This window comes from Urocitellus parryii, chromosome 6 (assembly GCF_045843805.1).
Source record: "Urocitellus parryii isolate mUroPar1 chromosome 6, mUroPar1.hap1, whole genome shotgun sequence".
Lineage (NCBI taxonomy): Eukaryota > Metazoa > Chordata > Mammalia > Rodentia > Sciuridae > Urocitellus > Urocitellus parryii.
In genome coordinates this window covers 162133583-162160239 of record NC_135536.1, presented here as the reverse complement: position 1 = coordinate 162160239, position 26657 = coordinate 162133583, and the positions used below count along the sequence as shown (strand labels likewise).

Genomic DNA, 26657 nt, shown 5'->3' with positions numbered 1-26657 from the left:
TTCAGTAGATCTGGAATAGGACCCATGAATTTGCATTTCTAATGAGATTCCCCTCCATGTTGACACTGCTGCTCTGGGGACCTGAAATGATATAGCATGGCTAACTTTCTTTACCCAATTGGTCAAAAGTTTTCCAAAAGTCACTTGGTGTTGTATGAACACCAGGTATGCCTGGGAAACAGAGTCTGCAAACTAAAAATTGCAAGTAGATTAATAAACACGCCAAAAGTTAGCACCGCAAGTTAGTTTTGATCACAGAACATCTCTGGACACATACTTGTGGTCTAGATTTCCAAATCCAGGAAAGATTAAATTCAGGAAAACCATAGAGAAGCTTTTCTTTCACTTCTTCCTCCTTTCACACTTTTGCTCTACCAGGGTGTATAGTTTCTTAGACTTTCTTTCCTTGAGCACCTGAGGGTGAGGAACAGATGTGAAGTAACAGCATATAATTTTCATTCTTATAATCTCTTAGTCCTTTGTGCTACCTTCATTTCATCCAGGGCTGTTAGTCATAAGTTCACTTCTAAGAAAACAAACTCATGGAATAACCACAAGACTAATTCTTATGACAATGAAAGCTCATCCCAGCTTGTGATATTTCTACCCTTGTAAAGGAAAACCTCACGCTTGCTTCTCACGAGGGGTGCCTGAATAGTAGGCATGCCTAAAGATAGCCTCCTTGAGGACATTCCTTCAAACTGTAATTGCAATTTTGTGATTTTCAAGGAGCCTCTAATACTTTCATGTTCCAAACCTCAAAATTTACATGTTGACTTAGGCATCCATGCAACTGGATGTAATAGAAGATTCTTGTCTATAGAGTTTCAGGTGTGATTTTTACACGAGTGATTATATACAACTTTACTGAAATGTTTATTTTTTCAGTTTGAGAACACTGACTTTACTCATTCTTATTGCAACTTAATCTTCCTAACACATTCTCTGCTATCATTTAATTCAATTATCAAGGTTCTTCTCGTATATCTTTCTCAGAGATTTGTAGCTAAATCTAGGGAATGTACAGTTTCATTAACCTGAAATTTGAATAAAGGGCGAGGCTAAATTTTTAAAATGTCTAAATTAAAGCATATTTTAAATAAATAGCAACATAGGCCCTTTGAGTTCCTTCATGACTAAGAAGTTTCTAAGAAACTGCTACCAAGTAGTGATCCTGCTTCCTTTGAAAAGCAATTTAATGGACACATTTTTATGAAAATAAATGCTACAAGTGTTTTTAAGCAGTAGTCACTTTAATTAAATAAATTAAATAAGCTATAAACATCCCCACTCCAATTAGTTAATTTACGTAGCAAAAGCCTTCTTCATAAATAACGCCAATTCTGCTCAGACTAAATTGTTGTACATTCTAATTAATGAGATTTTACTACATTTCTCTCAAGCCTCTTAATTTTCCTTTAATAATATTTCTAAGGAAATGGGGACTCTCAGAGGAATTTTTTTAGGAGTAGAAAAATGAAAGCATATCTTGGTTTCTGAAAGCCTTTTGACAATTTTCCGAGACCTAGTAGAGTTTTGACAGTGATAGAAATTACAGTCCAGCCAAATTTCAACTAGCTGGGGTATTTAGAAAAGCGTAGAATTTGGCTCTGCAGGTTCGACAAAGCCAAGCAAGCACGATTCAACGAGATGTGCCAATAATTTTATGTAAGTATAATATTTGCCAACAAGGTAATACCTTGGATGACAACAGAAGTTGAGACTCCTAGAACTGCAGAATTTGTAGATCATTGCCCTCCTTTCCTCCCTGCCCTAAAAAATACCATAAGATGGGGCACCTGAAGTCCAGAGTTGTTTTTTTGGTTTTTTGGTTTTTTTTAATGATGTAGCAATCAGTGTTCTTGCAGTCTGTCTGTAGCAAAGTCAAGACTAGACGTGGGTTCTCTTGAGTCCCACTGAAGAGCTCTTTGTATTGTTCTCTACTGTTCAAGCTAAAACCAGAAGCCATCTAGATCAAGGGTCGCTAACCTAGTCCAGGTGCTCCCTGGTTTTGCAATGCCTGCAGTTAAGAGTTTTTATATTTTTAAATCACTGGGAAAATGAAAATAAGAATAATCCTTTGGGACACATGAAAATTATATGAAATTCAAATTTCAGTGTCCATAAATAGTTTCCATGGAACACAACCGCCCTCATTCTTTTATGTTTTGTCTATGACTACTGTCACTTTACAGTGGCAGAGTTGACTAGATGCAATAGCAACCATATGGCCATCAAAGCCTCAATAATTAACTCTCTGAACCTCTATAAAATGTTTGCTAGTACTTTAAGCTAGTACTTGCTATCATTGTGATTTGGAGAGAAAAATCTACATTTAACAGCAATGGACCAGATATCCAAATTTAGTGCATATCAGCAATACATTAAGCTTTAGCTTCCTTCCAAAGACATTAAGAATGCAGATTAGTTTTAATGAACATCTGCACCTGCGTACATCCTTTAAGGTCACTGTTATCAACCTGAGGGAGACCAAAGACATCTTCAAGACTAATTTCTCACATTGGTGCAATCATCTGTGGAAAGAGGAGCAATTAGGATAGAAAAGAAAAACCTGATAGAAATGCCTATCCATTTATTTTGTATCCTCCTGATAATGCAAGAATTATGTATGTTGGTAATAATGGAGGTCACTTCTGATTATTTAACACCTATGTTTCTTCTGATACAAAGAACACAACCTAATTGTATGACCTCACTTCACTTCTCACTTGTTGACTAGTAAATCTGAAAAATCTTGAATTGCAAAACTTATCCGTTCTTCTCTTTTTCTTTTACCTATTTCATGTGTCAATCATCATCCTTCAGGACAAACTGGACACCATATATACTTTGAATGTCTTTTCCTGAGTTAAGAAGGAGAAGAATAAACTCTCCAATGAACTGAAGAGCACATAGGAGCCTATATATTAATCTCTAGCTAATGTATAACATAGAATATATCCATCTTGTCACATACCATGTTGAGACTTATATCTCTGCCACTAAATTGAAGTAAAATACAGAAAGAATGATAACTGGGTTTTTGCACAATGTCCATAGAGTTTAGTTTAATTTAGTGAGAGAGAAATCCAAGGTTCAGAAAGTCTCACTAAACTTTCTCAAGGTCATATAGCTAATGAATAAAGAGGTCATGTGTATCACAAACTCAAGTATGCAAGAAGTGTTTAAGGTTTGTTTGTTTGTTTTTTTAACAAGTTAAATACAAGCCCCAATCTGGCTCTTTTATTTTTAGTCATTTTGGGGTTCTCATTTTTCAAGATGGAGTGAAGATTCTAGGATATCATTGCAGCTCCCAAACATCAGGGTTGTCTCCTAATCTTTGGACCAAAGATGACATTGTTCAACATTGATGGTCCACTGTTTCTATCAACACAATCTTTGTGGTCTAGCAGTCCAGTGTTTCTGTCACATGTGGAGCTCTGGGAGTGTCTAGTGAAAATAGAAACCAGAGTCTGTTGTTCAAGTTACTTTCAGGAAACTTATAACCATTTGCATGCAGCTACCACCAAGAGATGTGCATGGACCCCTTGATCCCAGCCTTGATCAAATCTCTCTTACCCTTTCTGCTTCAGATACTCTGATTTTTCTCTTTTTAGTACATCTAATGAAATCCTTTCAACTTGTGTAAGCTTTTCTAAAGATATGAAGGAAACTTTCCACTTTGGATCCTATATTATGAACCTCCCCAGAAGCAAAAGTGGTGTCTGACCACCTACTCAAAGAGAAGCAGGGAAAGGTTATTTAAGGGGAACATGCATAGTTAGTATTTCAATAATTTGTCCCATAGTGTTTGTAACAATTAATCTTTATATATCTAAAAGCATACAGATGCTTGGCACACCTTAGGCCATCAAGAGTTCTTGCTTTGAGAAGACATGAAGAAGGTGTCACTCTAAAGTCAAAGATGCTGAGTTTGAATCTTTGCTCTAGATTTTCAACTGTGTGACCTTGGAGCTTCTAAGGAGTCTTGAGAGTGAACTAAACTTTCAAGCTTCTATGTTCTCATCTGTAATGTGGGACTAATTCTAGTACTAACCTCAAATAGCTCTGTGATAATTAACCAAGGTAAACCTTGAAATGTTTCAGTATGGTAAATTGGCACATAGTTAAGTAGATGGCCTGTATTATTAGCTCTGCTTCTTTGTGAGTAACAGCACCCCTGTGCCTATTTACTCTTTGGTAAAGTAAGGAAACAATATCCTACTTTAATAAAGCATCTGTGGGTGTGAGGATTATAGAGTGTGTGCAGGTGTAAGGATTAAAATAATTAATCACAGCACATTTGTAAGCACTCATTACAAGTTGCTTCATTCCATTTCCTTCTACTTTTCTATTTTGGTGATGGGTTTTAATAGTGACAGAATCGAATCTGAGTTAAGGCTGTAAAATAGATAATATATACAGTATCAATGATAACAGTACTATAGGTATATAAGAGAATTTCTTGTTTACAGGAAGCATGCATTGAACTATTTAGACTAATTAAGAAATTATGACTGTAGTTCATTAAATAGTTCAAAGAAAGTACACGTATGTATGTGTGTATGTAATATATAATAATTACTACATATTAGTAATTGGTTGTCCTATAGTATTCATAACAATGACTCTTTATCTAAAATTATACAGATGCTTGGCATGCCTTAGGCTGGCAGCCATCAAGAGTTCTTGCTTTGGGCTGGGGTTGTGGCTCAGTGGTAGAGCGCTTGCCTAGCATGTGTGAGGCACTGGGTTCAATTCTCAACACCACAGAAAAAAAAATAAATAAAGATCTGTGTCCATCTACAACAACATCAAAAAAATTTAAATAAAAAATAGTTCTTGCTTTGAGAAGACCATGAAGTAGGCATCACTGTAATGTCAAACATGCTGAATCCGAGTGGAGGGTATGTTGGAATTCTTGCTACTATTCTTGCAACTTTTCTGTATGTTTGAACCACATCAAATAATTTGGAAGTCACACTAAGTGAAATAGGTCAGTCACAGAAAGAAAAAGATTGTATGATTCCACTCATAAGTAGACTATTTTTAAAAGTCAAATACATAGTAGAAAATAAAACAGTGGTTATAGAAGGACAGAAAAAGGGAAGACGAAGATCAAAGCATACAAAGTAGCAGATACAGGATGAGCATAATTACAAATCTAATATACACCATGGTATATTAAATTTAACAATATCATACCATACTTGGAAATTTTGCTAAAAGTAGATTATAGGAGCTCTTGTCACACACACACACACACACACACACACACACATGAAAAGAATAACTATTTTAGATTATGAATATGTAAATGTTGGCTTTTCAATATCTGCATGTTTATCAAACATCACATTTATATAGCACATATATAAAATATAAATAAATAAATGTTTAAAAACTATTTAAAAAATGAGAAAAGAAAGTGAGGGAGAAGTCATCTTTTTCTCTACTTAAAAGTTCTTCTCTCCTTAGTATTATTTACCATAGTTTCACCATAATTATATGTCCACATCTCCCTTTGATCCTTGTTTACATTTGATTCTGATTATCTCCTGACACGTTAACCTGCCAAGAGATGAGGTTTGTTTAAAATAAAATAAATTGGCAGTTCCAAGTTGTTTCTGCTCTTTTACCAGACTTTGTCTAAAAGGAAGGTCTCTGAACACAGCAGCAGTGGTCTGATGTTCAGTGTGACAGTTAAAAGACACCATATCTGACTCCTTTCATTCTTTCTCTGAATGTTGGCCAGAAAAACAGTCACTGGGCTGGGGATATGGCTCCATGGTAGAGTGCTTGCCTGGCCATGCATGAAGCCCTGGGTTCAATCTCCAGCACCACAAAAAGAAAAGGAGAAACAAATCATTCACGAGGCATCGTGGCTCCATAACCTCCATCAGACTGAACACAGTGGGGAAGGAAGAAACCAGAGTACACAAAAGCCTTGGAGCAAAGTCTTAAGGTAGAATCCTTTAGGCAGAAGGATTGATACTGACTTGAATGCAGGAATCCCTGGCTCAAGCAAAGTGGCTCAGATGTGGACTCATGGCCATAGCATAATTGGAACAGCTAGATGGGACAACTGGCAGGTCCCCATAATAAATGTCAGCCTGCTCTTAGGCCAAGTGTGGGAACAGTCACAAATAGGACATTCAGAACCAAAATGACTATGATCGCAATTTGGAAAATATCTTCACACATGCTACAAAGGAAAAATTGGTAATTTTGGGAAGCAAGCTTATTAACTATACCCACATTCTTTCCTTCTAATCTATGGTAATATGTCAGTATGAAGACCAGCAATCTTCATGTTCTATCTAATGCATGTAAGCCCATTAGTATCAGTGAAAATCCCGCAGGAGTGTACAGTCCATCAACAGAATGTTGATATTTTATCCTGAATCTAATTTTGATCAATTTGACTAATGGAAGTGAACCTAGTGCTTGGCACATTAAAATATTGCTTAGAGAACTGGCAAGAGAATATGTTTATTCATGAAGCAGGTTATGAGTATCACACTGTATAAATAAACCATCAGAATAAGAGTCAATATATGCATAGCATAGCAATTTGGAGATGCATTGTCATAAGCCAATTTATAGCTTTTATTGACCTTCACAAACTAAAATGGCATTGAGAGAAACAAAAATAAACACTACTATGGGTTTATTTGTACCTTCATCTAGGGTTATAGGTTAGCTCTCTTGGGATATTTAAAGAGTCAATATTTGTATACCAAAGACAAAATTTTGAATATAATTCCTGGAACATCTTTAGTGCTGGGACTATGGACTGCAGCTTCACATCTTTACTCAAATAGAGGATGGCTTCAATGTGTGTGGAAAGGAAGCTAATCAAGTTTCTAGTGACTACTTTGTTTCTAAGCTCTACTCATAATGCCTTTTTATTTATTGAATAAGAATTAAGAGAAGAAAGCAGCACTAACTTAATACAAAAAAAATTGTATTTTTTTATTATTATTCTTAGCAAATTTGACCTTACCCCAGATCATCCCAGACTAACTTTCATGTCTTCTTCACGTGGAAAATGTCCAGTCATCCTGGAACTCTTTCAAATTTGTTTATAAAACCTGAGCTATGAACACTAAATAGACATTCCATGATGGTGGGATTTGGGGGATATTGTTTTGTATAAGCAAAGGTGAATTTTTAGATGCAAGACCCTCATAACACAGCTGTTAGACATCTGTTCATAGAAATTGGTCTATTTAAAATTACTTCACTATGCTCTGCCAATTTTTTCTGGAAAGCCAGAAAAAAAAAAAAAGCCGGTTTATCTGGAGACCACAGATGAACCACTACATTTCCTCCCCCCACACACATTTTTTTTAAAACCAGAACTAGCGGTAGGATGGTCTTAGACATACCCATATCTCATAATTACTTGTCTGTTTAATTGCTTAACAGGACATTTCGGCTATTCTAAGGACTTACAATGATGCAGTTGTAGTAAAGAAGTTAATTTACCAATTTAAATAGAATTCTGATATTCCACTCTGCATAGTAAATATCTTTATCCTTAGGTTGAAGGAACTATGTATGTTAACAATATTTCTGTCACTTAAAATCTCAATAGCTTCCTACAGCCCGTGGATAAAAAATTATGGCATATGTCTGTTTTTTCTCTTTTGCCAAATAAAATACTGCCCAGTAAAAATATAATGCAAAACCTGTAGTTTTAAATTTTCTAATAGTCACATTAAAACTAAAAAACAAAAGGCTGGGGAGGTAGGTCAGTGGCAGAGTGCTTGCCTAGCATGGCTCAAAGGCATGGGTTCCATACTTATCACTGCCAAAATAAAGAAATAAATAAACAAATAAATAAATACTAAAACTAATCTTTAAAACGTAGTTTTAGTTGTAGATGGATGTAATACTTTTATTTACTTTTTATGTGATGCTGAGGATCTAACCCAGTGCCTCACACGTTGTGATAGGCAAGCTCTCTAGCACTGAGTTACAACCCCAGCCCAAAAAACTAAAATTAATTGAATAGCATATTTTAATTAACCTACTATGTCCAAAAATTTATCATTTAAACATGTAATCAATATAAAATATCTGAATGAGCTATTTTATACTCATTGTTGTACTAAGACTTCAAAAAAGTATATTTTTTTACATTTATAGAACATCTCAATATATACACTAACGTTTGAATGAATAATCTGAAAAATAATCCTATCAAAATAAATAAAGTTTTGTTTAGTGAAAAATATTTTACAGTGCTTCAGTTTAAATACTAAATTAATTACAATTAAACGAAATGTAAAATTCAATTCCTCGGCTGCACTACCTACAGGCAGCCTGTGGCAACTCCATTGGATGGTGTACAGCAACAGTGGAATGAGTTATGGCATGTAGGAATTATGAGTAGCATCAACATTAGCTATCAGCAAGACAGGAAGGAATCATGTTTAAGAAGCTGTCAGACAGCAAGCACACAGAAAGTTATAGAGAGGTGAAAACATGAATTTTGGAGTTAATATAGATGGTCTCTGCTTTTGACCTATGAAATCATTAAACTTCAGTTTTTTAATCTGGAAAGTAATAAGCCTACACTTCTGAGCTCCTAAGATTTAATAAGATAATCTAAATAACAGGTTTGGCATAGTATATAGCACATCCCAAAGGTTCAATAAATTATACATATATATTATATCTATAGACATCATGGGATCTATTTGCATTTAGGTGTGGGAGGAAATCTCTGAGGAGGTTTTAATTTAATTAATTAATTGTCAGATATGGGGGGAATTGTGGTACATTTTATAAATTTATTGCAGTATAGAATACATACAGAAAAGTGGAACAATCATAAGTATATATCACAATGGATTTTCACAAAACCAACAAATCTGTGTGGTTAGCACGCAAATCCTTGAAATAGGGAATCTCGAAAACTCTCCTCTCCCATTCCAAACAAAAAAACATCTACCAGTCTAGGTCTGTTTTGTCTGCTTATCCATTTTATATAAATGGATTTCCATAGCCTGCACTCTTTTAAATGTCTGACTTATTAGCAATGTGTTTTGTGAAAGATTTCTGTACATTGTTATGTGAAGCAGTAGTTTATGCTTGGTGTTATATTTCATTATAAAAATATCACCACAATATATTTATCCATGCTACAGTAGATGAACATTTGGGTTGTTTTCTATATTGGAACTGTGACAAATATCCCTGCAATGCACAGTCTTGTACAGGTCTTCAGATAATGTGTATTGACTGAAATTTGATTTCTCATTCTTGGGCTTGTTGCAAAGAGAAAAATCACTTTCATTTAATTCCATATGCAGGTACCTTGGATAAGCACAAAGAGCTGGAGGACCTTATGGCTAAGTTTCTGAATGTAGAAGCAGCAATGGTCTTTGGGATGGGATTTGCAACTAATTCAATGAATATTCCTGCACTAGTTGGAAAGGTGAGAATCTGTTAATACAAATGACTTCTACTATATTCCTATGGATTGTAATTCTGAGCAGGTCCTTTGATAGAGGTATGGCTGAAATGATCTTTTTCTTAGGGAGATTCATATTTTTTAGTAGGTTGCCAGCTTAGTACAGCAGATCTCTTCACCTTGATGTTCCTGGTTATAGAATTGCAGACCTAATAGTGGGTGAAGCTTCAACATCAGTGATGACTCAGCAAGGTCAAAATTTTAGACTCTTGAATCCCTATTTGCAATATTTATTAAGCATTTATTTAGACAAAATATTTTTCCTATACAATCCATTCATTTATTCATTTAGTGAGCCATTTATTGAAAATCTACTGTGTCATGGAATGAGACCAGATACAATAGAGGGATGAACAAAGCTTGCACCTTGAAAATTTATATATTTGACTGTCTAGTGGGGAAACAATACACTAAGTAAAATTCGGGGAATACCATAAAAAGTAACACACTACAGAGTTGTTTCAAAGTCTTCTTGAGAAAGACTGTCAACTCTGCAGGTGGTGGCATGAGAACAGAATTTTATCAGATAAGTTATTTCTTTAAGTCAAGAAAGAAGGGACAACATGTACAAATTATAGAGATTTGGAGGAAATAGAACAATAATAATTACCAAAGAAGACACTAGAGATATAAGGCAGGTTTCAAATCACAAAAATTCTTATAGTGTAAAACATCCTGGAATGTTTGAAATTGTTCCTAAGACAAATGGGAAATAGTTGGTTAGTTTACATAAATAAGTGTGATAACAATATTGATATTTTAAAGATATCTAATGATAACTAAATGCAATGTGTGACCTTAGATTTGGATTCAGCTTTAAAAAATATAAAAGAAAAGATAATGTCTATAAAATATATTAGAACAGTATTAGAATAGTTAGAGAAGTTGAATCTGAATTATGTATTAGATAATAGTACTCTGTAAATGTGGGACGTCTTGGGTATGATAATTGCATTCTGATTTTGTAGGAAGATGGCTAAAGGATATAGAGATGAGGATTATGATAAATTTCAAATGTTTTGATGGAAAAAAATTTAACTTGTCTCAGACACATGCCCACAGTGTGGAAATGTGAGAATTCTGTTGGCTTTTGCCTCAAAATCTTAAAGCACATTGTGTGTAAGAGTACCAAAATGTAGGAGAGAACACATTTCTGTGGTCTAGGCAGCCACCAAAGACAAAGATCCAATATAATTCATCACTGCGTCATTGGTATGCTTAAACAGTTCTACAATTTAGACATTTTTTTGAATTAAAAAAGAAATTTACAAACAGTAATTTTATAAGCAGTAAATTCGACTGAATTTTCTCACTTATCTCAGGCTAGATGGCCACCCATACGTTTCCAAATTCAAGGTTTTTAATTGCAGAGCAGTGGTGTTTCTGTCTCTATGCATGTGAACACTGTGGAAGAATGAGAATCACAGCGTGAGAGCTTGAAACATCCTGCTGGAGGAGCCCTGATTTTCAAGGACCATCTCAAATAATCTAGAATGGATTAAGCCACCCCAGAAGGTCCACAACCGTCTGAAAAACAGATAGGTTTTCCTGTCAGAAGGTCAATCCTCTAGACTTTAGCTGATGCTCAACCAAGATCTTGGATGAACTTCTCTGTTGCAAACTATGTGTAAATGTTCCAATCAAGATGTAATCTCTTAAAGCAATTCTCCTCTCTGTGAGCTTACTGCTATCAATATTTTATTCATAGAGATACCAGCTTAATCTCTTGGCCTTTGAAAATTTAAGAAGGCTTTAGGAATTTGTAATAGGTTTTAGAGTGTCTTCTTGTTCCCTTCATTTTACATACTGGCTTGTATTCTATGTGCTTGTTTTCTGCATAGGGATGCCTCATTTTAAGTGATGAGTTAAACCACACCTCTATTGTCCTTGGGGCCCGACTCTCTGGTGCAACCATAAGGCCCTTCAAACATAACAGTGAGTATTGTGTGTTTCTTCAACTTGTACTGGTTTGCTCCTGGATGAAAGGAGAGATTATTGATAAAGCTTTGTCCTTGCTCTTCAAACTGGCAAATTTTCCTAATGAAGAGCAATTGTCTTTATATTCACAGCTGGATTGTTAACCTCTGGTGACCTGGAACAAATGGCTGAGTGTATTAAACATCCAGATTGCTAAGTGTAACCCAAACACATTAGTGTCACTGTTAGTGGTCTTACAATGTGGTCTTTGAAGACATGATTGATCTCTTAGGATGGTGGGTTAGCAGAGAGTTATAAATCTCCCCTTCCTGAAACTGCCGTGGGCAAGTGTGAAGATTTAAGTTTCGTGTTATTTATAGCCAGGTAAAAAGTGAGCTTATTTTGTAGTGTAATGCCTTCTTTCGCTCTTCCCACCCACAACTAGTTTCCATATTCAGACACTGTCCCCATAAACTATTCAACTTCATTAAAATGTCCTTTGAGGGTCAGTTTGGGTTGTGAGGTTGAGTGGTCAGAAGTCAAAGAGCTATTTCTTCTTTAAAGATCTGATGAGATGACATGGCTAGTCTTAGGAAACACTCTGAAAAAAGGTAGGTGGTGGTAGACACCTGAGATGTCTTCAGGCTCTTCCCTTGACTTGCTAGGTCACTTTGTGTAAATCCTTTAATCTTTCCATTCAGTTTCCTTATCTGTATACTGAGGGTGTTGAACTATGTGATCAACAAGGATCTCCTGGTTCAAAGGTTCGGATTCTAATGCACTGTCATCAGAGACCTTTATTTTTGAGTGCACAACATACATATACACAGACACACACACACACACACACCACCACCACCACCACCACCACACAAACAAGGTTTTCTCTTTTTTCCTTCCAACCCTCTTTCTCCACCACTTCCCTTTCCCCTCCACTTTTCCTTGTTTCTCTTGCTTGGTACTTCTTCCTTGAAGAAAGTAGCAAAAGTAAAACAAAGATAACTGATAGAAAGAAGTAAAACAAAGATAATTGATAGAAAGCAGAGAAAGAATGCTCCCAGTTCTGTTCTGCTCACCCCACAGCAACCTCAAACCAAAAAATAATTGATGAGAAAGGAAAGAAACTGCATAGGAGTATTCTCAAGTAAGCCCTCTTTTTTCACCTTGTAGAGCTGTTCAAATTTAAAAAGCTCCTGCTCTCACTGACTAGGGGCGTGGAGTGAGGTCTGGTTATGCCTTACTGAACCACTTTCAGCTTCTGTTGAAGGTAAATCTTTGGAGTGAAGTTTAGGGTCAGGCCCTCCAGAAGAAGCAGATGGTGAGCCCTAATGGCTCATCTACAATGTCCAGCTAGATGCCATTCAAAATACACGGACCTCGTTGATTTAACTTTGCATCAAACACTCAAACTTGGCTTTAGTCTTTAATAAGCCAAGTTAAATCCCTTCAGTTCTGTTTGATTTATTATCATTTGTTATATCCAGACTCAAATTATTTTGGCAGTTTTGGGAATTCGTGATAACAATATTGATTTTTTTTTTCCAGAGGCACACATGTTTTGGGCCTCCAGAAGTGAAGAGACCAGAGCAAATTCTTTTGGTAGTATAGCTCAAGTATACTAGGCCCTTGTGAAATCTTTAGCATGACAGATAATTGGTGATCAAAGGCTTTGCCTTACTGTGAAAATAAAGGGTATTGTTGATAATTATTTAACTGCAGATTCATCCATGTATATGTTTAACATGATAATCTCTCTTCCAGAAGGAGAAATAGTCATATTGTTATTTATATGGAACAAATGAACTATATCATGGCCAATGTTAATCTCTCATTTCTTCACTCCATTCTGTTGAGAGCAGTGGGCCATGACCCTATTTGCACAATATAAGAACCTAGAGAATATTTTTGAAAGATTAATGACTGTACCTACCTTCAGATCAGCTACATCCAAATATCTGGGTTAGGACCAAGGCACCTACAAATGATTATGATGCATAATGAGCACCATAAGACCTACAATCTTATTTTCTAAACTTCCGTTTATTTGAGTTGATGCTGGATCTTTCCAGTGTGCCTTGGAGTATCACCAGGTACTCACCACATACTAACTCTTCCTCTCACCACTCTTTTACACTTCTGATATAAATTCTGAGTAAAAATAATACAGAAACAATGTCCCAACCTAAAATGCCATGAGCATTTACTGAATAACTATTTTGATTCAGATACTATATGAGTTCTTTGGAGGACTATAAAAATAATTAGATAATATCTTAGCTGAGAGCATATGATCTAGTAGGACAGGCAGGTATGTTTACAAGCAGCTATACCGTGGATCAAAATATAAAAGAACCAGGATGGCATCAGGCAACATCTAAAAGCACAGGCTTCGACCACAGTAATTTTCACACCCACAAGAACAGCTAAAATAAAATTATGACACCACCAATTGTTAGAAAAGATATGGAGCAACTAGAATTCCCACCCATTGTTGGCGGAGTATAAAATGGAACAGTGTCTTCAAAAAACTCTTTGACAAAGTCTTACAAAGCTAAACATACCCCTATACTATGACCCAGAAATTCCATACCAATTATTTACCCATCAGAAATGAAAGCATATGTCTACAAACAGACTTGTATAAGAATGTTTATAGAAGTTTTATTCATAATAACTAATGACTGGAAATAACTCAAGTGTCTTTTGGCAGAAAAATAGGAACACTTTTTTTAACTTATTCATACATAGAAAACATTAGAAAATAAACAAGATACTGTCATCTTGGATGACTCTCAGGAAAAATAATTTCTAAGGGAATAAATCAAACAAAAGTGTGTACAGGGCTGGAGCTACAGTTTCACGGCAGAGTGCTTGCCTAGCACGTGTGAAGCACTGGGTTCCATCCCTAGCACCACATAAAAATAAACAAATTCAATGAAGGCATGATGTACATCTACAACTACAAAAAAATTTTTTAAAGGAGTACACATACTCTGTCAATGTATTTATAGCAAATATAAGACTTGACAAAACCAGTCTATGGAGACAAAATCATAACACGCCCATCTCTGGTAGTATGGGAGGGAACTGATGTGAAAAAGCACAAAGAAAGTTTCTGGAGTGATGGAAAGATGTGATATCTTGATTGGGGTAATGGTTATATTCTTACTAAAACTCTGAATTACAAACTTAAGATCTGTACATTTCCTAGGAGAAAATTGTATCTAAAAGTATCCTATCTAAATTGTACCTAAAAGTATAGTGTATATCATGTAGTATATAAAAAATTAAGATTGATTTGATTTTTTTAAGTATAAGCTTTGATCCAAGCATTAGTGTCCTCATTCTACAGCTTATTAGCCTATGATCTTAAACAGATTACTTAAACTCCTGGTTCTCAATGTATTTATTCAAACATTGAGGATAATTATTGATACTAATTCAAAATGTGTTGAAGAACACAGAACACAGTGCCTGGCAATGGGAACTACTACTAAATCATTTAAGGCTGCAGTGTTGTTGTTAGTATTTTTATCCTCATGTTGTCATCATGTCACTAAGGGACAATAGAAAAGGCTGAGGTCAGTTCACCTTGTATTGCATGAAATGGGTTGCATTTTGCAATCGTCTTTAAAGGATTAAGAGAATTCTAATCAGAGGAACCATTTTGTGTGTGCAAGACTTCCAGTGTGACCTGAGTGCAGGGCCAAACTATTAGAGAAGAAGCTAAAAACTAAGATCCAGCCTGTTAATGTAGACTCATTAAGGTGCATATGCCAGCTAAGATGTATGTACTTCAAGGAGCAACAACAGGTGCCTGGGAATTTCTGTTTCATGCTATGCTCTTCCATGGGTGAACTGGTTTTTCTCAAGACATTTAGTTGTCTTGCCATATGTCCAGTGCCTTCTCATATTTCAGAGGTGGAAACAGAGATCAAGTTTGAATTAAGCTGAAGCTTTGAATAACATTGAATAGAAAAATCAAGATTATTTGTTCCCCAAACAGTATCATCCTATATTTTTTCTACCCTGCATTTTCTTATTGTTTAAAATTCATACCAAATTCTGTCATTTCTAGTCTTTTTTTTGGAGGCTTTATAGAGATAGCTGATAAATAATTTAAGTGACTGATTAATGGATAGATAGATTATACATATATATATATATATATATATATATATATATATACATGCATACCCAACTGGAAGATTAAGCACAAACTTCATTAAGCCCTCATCACACATTCCTAGTCTTCAGATTAAGGCTTTCATTTTTTATTTGTAATTGATACATACTAATTGTACATATTTATGGGGTTCAGTATGACATTTCAATACATGTATATAATGTGCAATGATCAGATCAGGGTAATTGGCATATCCATCAACTCAGACACTTAACATTCTTAGGTTGAGAACTTCCAAAATTATTTCTACTCATCTCAAGGCTATTTAGGTATCAGTCTTCCAAGACAGCCACCAATGATCCCCATCTATTATTATTTACTCTTTTTTTGTGGTCCTTTTCTGCAATGTATCAAAGTAGACAAATGAGATCAATAGACTACAGATAAAAATAATAAGGTTAAGATTCAAATATGTAGCTTCTGCCTTTCTCATTCTCTTTTGGGTCACTTATGTGGACATGTGTGGACATTTAGGCAGCCTACGGAGAATAAGAGAGGACCCTTACTAATAACCTTATGAATGGGGCATTCTAACTGATCTCTGACCTCTGGAGCCTCCAGATGACTCTAACTCCAGCCAACATCTGATTGCAGCCTCATAAGTTTCCTGAGCTAGAATCACCCAACCACGTATCCCAAATTTCTGATGCATAGAATCTATAAGATGATTAATATTAATTTTAAGACACATAGAATTGAAGTAAATTACTACATGGCAATAGATAACTAACACAGTTTCTCTGGCCACCATTGCTGAGGCACAAGTCAGACACTCAAGTATGGCTTCTTACTTCCTCCTCCAGTAAGTTCTATGGAGCAGATAGAACTGTGTTATCCACACCACACAGTCACTGGCAAAGAACCCCAAATGGAACAGATTGGAGACTAACTTCAGCTATCAGGACAAGCCTTTCCTAGTCTGCATGAGGACAGAAATCATGAGAGCCTGTGAAACATAGGTCAGGAAGTAAAATGCAGCTTGGCTAATACTTTTTGACTTCTTCAGACACAGTTTCCTACCAACTAATGCAACATGGCCAAGAAATGTAGACTTTGACCTTGGGAGCCTTTGGGGTGGTAACTTGAAGTACTTCTTGCACTGTTGTCCAAGGTTGAAATATGAAGAGAAGACCAACACTTTCGCATCTCACAAAGTTTATGAAGAAGGCTTCTCTTGTCCACAGATACATGAAGTAGATGCCCACAATGGAAACACATCAATTTCCAAAGAAAATATTAAAACAAAAACTGCAAAACAAAGAATTTAACAAAAGCCATGCAATGGGAAGATTTCTAAGCAGAGCCTTACAAGGCAACTTTATTTTAAAAATTTAAATAAATCTTATCTAGCCACAGATTATCTTTCTGCCAGTTTCAACTGCTCAGCGATTATTCAGTGATACAAAGTAGTTCAACCTGCTCCTCCTGACCCAGCCCATGCCAGACATGCAGCTATTTTAGTATCTTCTCCTTTAGATTCCAATTCCAGGATAACAGTTCCACTGAAATTACTCTCAAGAGAGAACATAGTAACTATACCAGGGAGAAATCAAAGGAGACAGGGACAGCTAAAAAAAAAAAAGAAAAGAAAAGAAAAAAGTGACTTCATCAGTGAGGGACAGGTGAGCATTGTGTGTCTCCAGATGTGACACCTGAGAAGGATTCAACATCATTTACATACAAAGGATGCAGATCAGAACACAATCTTATTGTTAGACAACCCCAAATTAGAAATGCTCTATTAAAACAATAAAATTATATTCTCCAAACGTGTCAATAGCATAAAAGACAAAGAGAGGCTGAAGAAATGCTCCAGAATAGAGTCTACTTGAAGAGCTGTGACAACTGAGTGCAATTCCTGGTCCTAGAATGCATTCTGTAAGAGATGGGAATAAATGCTATAAAAGCGATTTCCAGGCCAATGCACGAAATTGGAAGATGAACAATATATTAGATAATATTAGGTAAGAGTAATATGTCATTGTTAAATATACTGAAGGGGATGTCTGTATAACCTACCCCTGCAAGTTTAGAATAGATTTTACAGTCTTCCTGCCCAGCTTCCCAAGTAGCCAGGATTATATGTGTGTACCACCAAGTACAACAGTTTTTACATTTTAATTTTACATTGTATAGTTAACAGAGGAGAATGTGTGATGAAGACCATATGGGGTTCATAAAGCTTAAAATATTACTATCTAGCTTTTTGAAGGAAGTTTGCTGACAGAGACAGGGAAGAGAGGGCAGCAAATGCAGGGTGCATTGTGGAGTAAATTACCACAGTGGACAATTCCTACTAGGATCTCAGGGAGATCTGAGCACCAGTGTAGATACCTCAGTGTTATCCCACCTGATAAGGGAGGGAGCTGGGGTATTTATCCACCAATTCCCATCTGGGATGAATTGAGGACTGTTCATTTCTCAGGCCAAGTATGTATGTGTCCACAGTAAAAAAAAAAAAAAAAAAAAGTGTTCTTGTACAAAGAATGGCCTGTGTTTGCAAAAAGGAGCTGACATTGAAGGATAACATTAGAACACCCACAGCATTTCTTAACTCTGCTTGAGTCCAGTAATGCTAGATCACTTGTAGGACCCAGAAAACTGTATCCCCTTATGTAAAAAAAAAAAAAAAAGCCATTCCAATGTAATGGCTATTGGAGTCCTATCCTATTGGTTGCTTAAATTTCCACTCAGAATGCTACAGTTTGGCCTTTGAATTCTTGCCAGCTAAATATTAGGAATATCTTCTTGCATTTTGTACTGTAGGAAGCTTCAATGAAATAGCCCATCCTCAGATTGACTCCCTGCGTCCCCCAAAACACTCTGCAGCTATTTTGCAGCCTAAGCTAAGGAACCAGATCTACCCAGGAACCAACACATTTGTTTTCCACTGTGATTCTGCTGCATTTTGAAGAAATGAGCAAAAGCCTCTGTGGGACACTTGTGCAACTTTGGGAAACACATTTTCTGGGCAGAATGTATTAACCCCCTGAGCATTTGAAGATCTCAAACCCTGGAGAGGCTTTAACTCCCTGGAAAGGGCAGCGTGTTCTTCTGATATTTGGAGAAGTCAAGACTAAGTTACTTCTTCCCTCAACCTGCTCACATTACTGGTAATTACATATGATCTAGAGTCAAGAACAAGTCTCTCAAGCTTTAGTGTGCAGATGAGGCATCTGGGGGTCCTGTTAAAAAGCAGACTGTGGGCTGGGGATATAGCTCAGTGGTAGAGCACTGCTCTGATTTCATGGGCCTAGACAGGGGCTTGAGACTCTGCATTCTGAAGAGCTCCCTGCTGAGTCTGATGCTGTTGTGCAGGACCACACCTGGAGCAAGCAGCCTTTATTCTCAAGTGTGTCACAAAGGATTTCTTAAGCTAGTCTTGCAGAAGAGAAGATGTCTCTTTGCTAAGAGAGTTGCCATGAGATCAGAAATCCAAGTGAGCCAAGAATTGGAGTGGTTAAAAAAAAAAATGAAGAGGAACCAAAATTCTACCTAGCAGCAATTCAAGGCCAAGAGGAGGAAGAACAAAGAGTCTAGTGTTTGCTGGAAAACTCTGAGCACTGCCTCCTCTGTATAAGGAGGGGTCATGAAGTTGTTTGCGTGAAAGGTCAAACCTATAAACATTGCTTGCACTCTTTTGCAAGTCATGGCCTTTTAGATCTCCAGGTCCGACTTGGGATCCTCAACTAGATAATCTTTTAACATAAGTTAACAATATAGAAAGCTTGCTACAAGGAGCCTTTTATATGCACTACAATTTTAGTCTCACAACTATACCACATCGCATCTGCTGTTATTTCCCCTTTATTATAGGAGAAGAGACAGAGGCACAAAGTGGTGAAGTGACTTGCTTAGAGACAGAGAGCTAGTTTGAGGCAGAGCTGGGATTTAAGCCCAAGACATCTGTCCTGGGCAAATACTTTGGTTCAATCCAGAGCTAAGAAAATCTGTACCAACGTATTTGCCCAATATGTTTTAAAATGTAAAGGCACCAACTTTTCTGTGCACCAAGAATACTCGCAGTGATTTCATAGAAAATAAACTCCATAAAAATCACTTTCAGAAAAATATTTGTTTTGCTAGTCAAAGTTAGCCATTATGATTTTTCCCCAAAAGACTAAACAAGGGGGAGGGGGGCAATCTTCCTTATCACCATCATAAAAGAATAATTTCTTTATCATTCACATTTAAATACCTACTCATAATTATCCTACACTTAGGCTGAATCTTAAAGGATTAAACTGGACAAATCTCCAAGGGAACAAAAAAAGTAATAACAAGGAGCAAGAGAGGAGAAACACTAAAGAGTAGCATTCATTCATTATCATCTATCCATTTTTTAATTTATAAAATATCTGTTGAGTGCCTATCCTATGCAGATGTGAAAATGTTTTTGATCAGTATCCCGTGGAGTAAGAACCAAAAAGCATCTATCTCTATCTGGGCAAGGAGGTGCACGCCTGAAATCCCAGGGACTCAGGAGGCTGAGGCCGGAGGATAACAAGTTCAAAGCCAGCCTCAACAAATTAGCAAGACCTTGTATTAAATTAATTTAAAAAAAAAAAAAGACTGGAGATGTAGGGATGAAGCTCAGTGGTAAAGCTCTCCTGTGTTCAATCCCCATGCCCATGCCATTCCTAAAAAAATGTCTTAATGCAGCTGGAGATAGGTTTTGAGAAGCCCTGAGTGATAAAAGATAAGCCACCAGCCACACCAGGAAACATACACAAAGGGGAGGAAGAGGAGGCAGGAAACCGGGATCTCCTTCTTCTGAAAGAGAGACAAGGCATAGAAATGGGCAATGAAGGAAGCCCTCACACAAAATCCAGGCTTTCAGTGGAAGCGAAAATCCACAAGAGGAGACAAATGGCAAAAATATGGGAGGAGGAATGGTGTTGTCACTCTACAGTAAAAAAGGAACAGAAATAAGCATCCAGTTCTCATCCTCAGGAAGATACACTTGGAACTACACCTAGTCTGCCCCTCTTGGAAGATTCTGGTGCCCATGCTTTCAGATGCTCTCTTTTCTCAAGATCATATCTACAGCTTTCGCACATCTAGCAGTCTTGCTGATGTTATCAGGGCTTTGAATTTAAGGACAGGTACAGGCTCGGGCTTGCCAAGTATATGTGTCATCCAAGCCTGATTGCAGTTTTCAACACATCTTTGGATTATTCCAGATATGTAGTAATTCAGCAATCCAGTTGACCATATCTGTGAAAGACCAGGCCTGTTGTACCAGCCATGGACCATAGCCTCCACGTTTTCATTTTTGATAGTTAAATATTCACAACCATCTTGTCAGGTCCATCCTCTTGGTTCTTCACAGAGCAAAAGAAACCTCCCTGGTGAGTCAGATTTTGTGGTGAGTAACATCTAAAGCATTGTTGATGCTCAAATTTAGAATGATCATAATCACATAGTATGTCATTATGACTTTACAACAACTTTGTACAATAGTGTCATGTGCCTTGATAGTGTCAAAAATCATTCCTTTATTTGAATTTCCACACCTCAGAGTTTTCTTATAAGAAACACTTGGAACTACAAGTTTTATAAAACAACAAAAATGGGCTTGTTGGGGGACTTTTTTTTTTTCTAAACAAATTTGGCATTAGTTTGCTCTCAAAAAAAAAAAAATCACCTAGTCATTCTTCCCTGTTTCTCAGAGTTGTTGTAAGGATTAACATAATGCTAGAATAAGGGACGTAGTAAGTATTACTACTTAAAGATCCCTCGAAGATGTTAGCAGGTGGCTTGGGAAATGGTACAATCCCACAAGGTCTACAGAACATAAATCACAATCCCCTGAATCCTACGGGTTTGAAACTGACACACAGAGACTTGCAGAGCAAGACTTGCAGAACCGGAGAGGAAACTGCCCAAGCGAGGCTGACGTGGGTACAGAACTCAGGCTGAGTGAAGTCATCCCTTTCCCTGTCCAACTTCTGTGATTCTAGGTCAGTGATTTTGTCCCTCCCAGGGGAAACCAGGAGGGAAAAAAAAATCTCTGATTTTTTTTTTTTTTGTATGCAGATAATACATTATGTGCACACTGGGGGTTTTGTGAAGTCCACCAAAAGCCTCTCTTCATGGAATTTGCTATTCAAGTGACAAATGATGAGGCACAGTTTTGGAGGAACTAGGAATCCTTTTTATTTCATTGGGAAAAAGGCATAAAATGTATCATGTCACTTAATGGCTTATTTTCATGTTCTGCTTGTTATTAAAAGAAGAGAGAAACTTCTCTGTAGGTCTAGTGGCATTCATTTTAAAACTAGCCCTGTAGAGGGCGTATATGACGTTTTCAAGGGGAAAGAAAAAGCCTGTGGATTTACAGATTTTTTTCAAAATCTTGCAATATCCATCTTAAAATGACTGTGAATGTAGTTCACTTGAGCTGAGTTTTATAAGGATGGCATTCGAGTCATCCGCATCATGTATCATTTCTATACAAAACTTCCAAATTTCAAGTCCGGAAAGGAAAAACATCCCTTAAATAGAGCATGTCTTTATTCATTCAGAGGCTAACAGCCTCCCGTAGATGGAGAAAAGGGACACAAGTTCCTCCAATCACATGAGTTCTTTCAACATTTTAGACACTCAGTCTACAGCATAAATGACAACAACAACACCAGTGAGGGTTGATGACCCTTGAAAATTTGACAGAGCTACTTTTTGTTTCCTTGGCTGCCATCTAGTGGTTAATGATAAAACATGCACCCAAAAAAAACATTCAGAAGAGATAGACCTGTCTTTGAAACAAAAACAAAAGCACAGATGATTAAAGAATTGTCAGACAGTTGGCAATTATCCTTTCTAATAATTTTACTTATATCTAAAAGTGGTCTTTACTTTTATGAAAAGAGAATCGATCCAATAATCCAATATTGATGTGTCCCTAATATTTGTACTTGGACTTTGGCTAGAAAGATACAGAAGAGAAGGCCCCTGTCTTCCAAGGAGGAGAGATATGAAAATCAATAATTAGTCTTGTAATGGGTGCTTAAAAGAAGAATAGATGAGTCGTGAGGGGCACTAAGGAGAAAGCCCCATTATTGACCAGGAACTTTTGAGTTGATGTTTGAATGATGAGTGGAACTCTTCAGATAGACAACAGGAAGAGCTTGGAGACTGTGTCGGAGAACACTGAGAAACTATGTCGGAAAAATATGCAGAGGCTAAACTAGAAAGGGCCTTTTGAGATTGTATAAGGTCCCTGTTGTTATAACAAATAACCTAAAAACCTCAATAGCACATAAAAATCAGCACTTATTTCTCACTTGAGACTGTAGGAGGGTTGGGATAACTAAACCCTGCCTGTCTTTTATTTTTTTATGGGACCATCCCGGGACTAGTGGACTAGCCTGGGGATTTTTTTTTTTTTTTTATCAAGACACTAGCAGAAGCTAAAGAGAAAGAATAGAAATATATGAGGCCTTTTTCCAACCTGTATTTGGAACTAGCAAACTGTCTCCTCTTTACACTTGATTAACCCAAGATATTCACTTGGCTGAACCCCAGTCAAGAGGCAGGTTGTCTACCTTTTTAGTAGGAAAAAATGGCAAAGTCATATAGCAAAAAACTCAAATGAAGGGAAAGTGAGAAATAAGTCTAATAATGCAATCTGCCATGAGTTCCATCTTGGAAATGTTGGGTTTGAGGTACCCACGGATTTGTCTAAAGAGTTATAAAGTTGGAAAACCAGTTTGTAACCCAGAACAGAGATCTGGCTTGCAGTTAAGCATCCAAGAGCTCTAAGAACCCAAACATGCAAACTTCTGGGCCTCATCTCACACCAACTCTCAGGAGAGAGTCAATCTCAATAGAAACATCAGGAGTCTGCATACTGATCAGAACCCTAGATGTTGTATTCTGTTCACACTGAGGGTGGAGACCACTGGCAAATAAATGACAAGGTAAAAGACAAGAGATGAACATTAAAAAGAACAGTGGTAGAAAGAAGAAATAGCTCCTATGAAGGACACTAGAAATAGTGGGAAGAGGGATAACAGAAACCAAAGAAGAATGGTGTCCAAATACTAGAGGAGAGAAACTTAAAGCTAAGTACAGGCTGAATTATATCAAATGCCACTCGTATGTCTAATAGGACAGGATTGAGGGGAAAGAAGCCTATAATTGTAAAAGCCCCATATATTTGGCAATTAGGACGTACTTGATGCATAGGAAACGATACTGATGCCAGGCATATCATTAAACCTGTTTTGCAGACAAAAGGAAAAAAAAGTGGCATGAAATAAAATGAAAATCTACCATCTCTTTCATTTCTTTTTTTCACGGATTCCCATGTTATCATTACCATTGATTAATTCTGTAACTACACAGATGTATCACCCAGAAAGTTAGTCTCTGGATAATTAAAGAAATAAAAGTGACATTTTTTTATCTGTTGGTTCACATATGATGCCAAATGTGATTGATGAAACACTAAAAAGGGGCTCTTGCCAATATGTAAGGCCTTATTTATTTGAATGAAGAATTATTTCTTCATTTCTTCATTACTTCATAAAATACATTATGAGTTTTCTTAAGAAGATCAAAGGATGTCAAAGAGTGTGTTAGAGCTAAGTCTTGGATTTCCAAGAGCGCTTTCTAGAACATAATGCTCCTAGTTACATGTCATATACTTTTTCTGAATGTCAGAGCTCAAGATAGTATGTTGGTGCTGGTGACAGGTTGTGAGACACAAAGAAACCAAGGTTTCCTTTGCAAAAATGTTCTGAAATTGAGCCAGCAAAATCTGATTTATCCAAGCCTACTCCTATTCAGATGAAGGCACCTTTATTGAATGTACTTTGCTCAAATGTACTTGATGATTCTCTCTCTCTCTCTCTCTCTCTCTCTCTCTCTCTCTCTCTCTCACACACACACACACACACACACACACACACACACACACCAACACACGCTCACACACACACCGAATAGCTGAGTTGATAGACAAGTTCATCATAATCTCTCAACCCAAGCCCAGCCATCTACATCAAATTGCAGATAAATGAAATGCACTGTTAATTATATTTGTCAGTAAATGTTAACAAGGATGATCTGCTGGACTTTCCTCCTTCTTTCTACATTATCATGGAGTTTGAGAAGATAGCACATAGTTTTCACATAAAGCAGTAAGGGTAGCAGTCACAAATGAGAATCACAATACAGACTATGAGGTCAAATCCTGACTTTGCCATGTATGATCTAGACCTTGGGTAGTTTACCAAACCCCTCTGTGCCTCAGTTTCCTAAATCATAAAATGGACAAATTTTTAGTACTTTCTTCAGAGGATTCTTATGCAGATTAAATGAACTTTAACAAAGAATGAATGGGCTTGGAAGGGTGAATGCACACATACAGGACTCAATAATCAGGAGCTATTATTAATGTGTCCAGAATCTGCAAATATATTTTACAAAGGAGGACTAATTATCCTACCCTCTTATAGTTTTGAAATTTCTAAGATTGAAAGATGTCAAAAATCAAGCCCCACCAGGCTTGATGGCACATGTCTATAATCGCAGTGGCTCAGGAGGCTGAGGCAGAAGGATCCTAGTTCAAAGCTAGCTTCAGCAACTTAACAAGGCCCTAAGTAACTCAGTGAGAATCCATCTGTAAATAAAAAGTGCTGGGGATGTGTTTCAGGGGTTAAGCACCCCTGGGTTCAATCCCAGGTACCAAGAAAAAAAAATCAAGTCCCACAGCATAGGAAGTGAGATCCCTTACCAGCAAAGTCGCCATACCATGAAAACTTAACTAAATCCTAGTATACTAGTCTGCACAATACCTGAGTGGGAGTTACTTGTATCTCTCAGAGGTCATTTTAACCTGACAACAAGCTTCAGCTTAAGAGATGCATTAAATGTAGAATTTCAAGCTCTTTAATGTAGCAGAAGAAACCGTTAAGAGCCTTGGAAACCATGCACCTTCAGTAAGGGTTGACTCTGCCTACTCATACAAATCCAGCTATTCATCTCAAGAGAGTTAAGTTTTACTAAGAAATAGAGTTCTGTCGTCCCTGGTGTTCTCTGATTCTAACTTAGTTCTCTGAAAGTTCAAGTCTGAGTGTGAACCTAAATTATCTGACACCTTCTTAGGAGAGAAAATGAGGAAGGGAAAGAAAAACCCTCTCATGACTCAATTTCTCTCTCTCTCTCTCTCTCTCTCTCTCTCTCTCTCTCTTTATCTATCTATCTTATTATTATTATTATTAATTTTTTTGATTATGTAAAGATATAGAAGACTTAGAGAAGCTCCTGAGAGAAGCTATCATCTATGGTCAGCCTCGAACTCGCAGAGCTTGGAAGAAGATTCTCATCCTGGTAGAGGGCATCTACAGGTATGTAAATAACCACAGCCATTTTAACACCCATAGAAGGGATGATCGATAGGGGAAAACTGACCTTTCCTAGGTAAATGAAGAAACAAATTAGGTATGGATATTATGAAAAAAAACCTGAAACAGAGTTACTTATGGGAGTTGTCAGTCCTTGGGTCTCCATCTTTTCAGTGACATTTTGCATATGGTGGAACACCTTGGAGGTTCACATGCTCTTGAAGCCTTCATCAAAAGTGTTCTCATAATTAATTTGTGTTGATTCTTTCCACTACCTTTACCTGCCCTGGGGTTTTAGACATCTTTTGTGACTGAGTTACTCAACATCAGAATGTTCCTTGCCTTTCCTCTGTAATATTAATTTCAATCAGTGGCCCCTGATACCGCTAACTAGCCAGTGCATTCAACCACCAGCTGCTTTCTGAATTTGGCCAACTTCACGTTCAGTGACTGGCATCAGAAGACAAAAAGCTTTCTCCAGAGCCAAGGGAGGAGGGAGGATGGCAGTGTGATGATCTTAACATTTTAATATATGCTCAGGATCAAGTTTTTCTGTCTCCTTTTAAGTTGGGCAAACACTAAGCCATTCATAGCTGTACTTTTATATTTCCGGTTATGATATAAATCGCTTCATTCTCTACCTAAACGAATTACCATTGTTAAAATGAAAGTCACATCTAAGCATTTTTTTTTTGCTGTTGGGTTTCCTAATCCATAG

At 36.8% G+C, this 26657-nt stretch overlaps 1 protein-coding gene across 1 annotated transcript in view; it reads left to right on the top strand.

Moving 5' to 3' along the window:
- Window positions 1-26657, top strand: part of Sptlc3 (serine palmitoyltransferase long chain base subunit 3) — a 136892-nt gene that overhangs the window by 59921 nt on the left and 50314 nt on the right. Inside the window, exons 5-7 of the mRNA XM_026397657.2 lie at window positions 9324-9448; window positions 11326-11419; window positions 25837-25942. Of these exons, the coding sequence (XP_026253442.1) occupies window positions 9324-9448; window positions 11326-11419; window positions 25837-25942 (325 nt within the window). The remainder of the gene's footprint in view (window positions 1-9323; window positions 9449-11325; window positions 11420-25836; window positions 25943-26657) is intronic.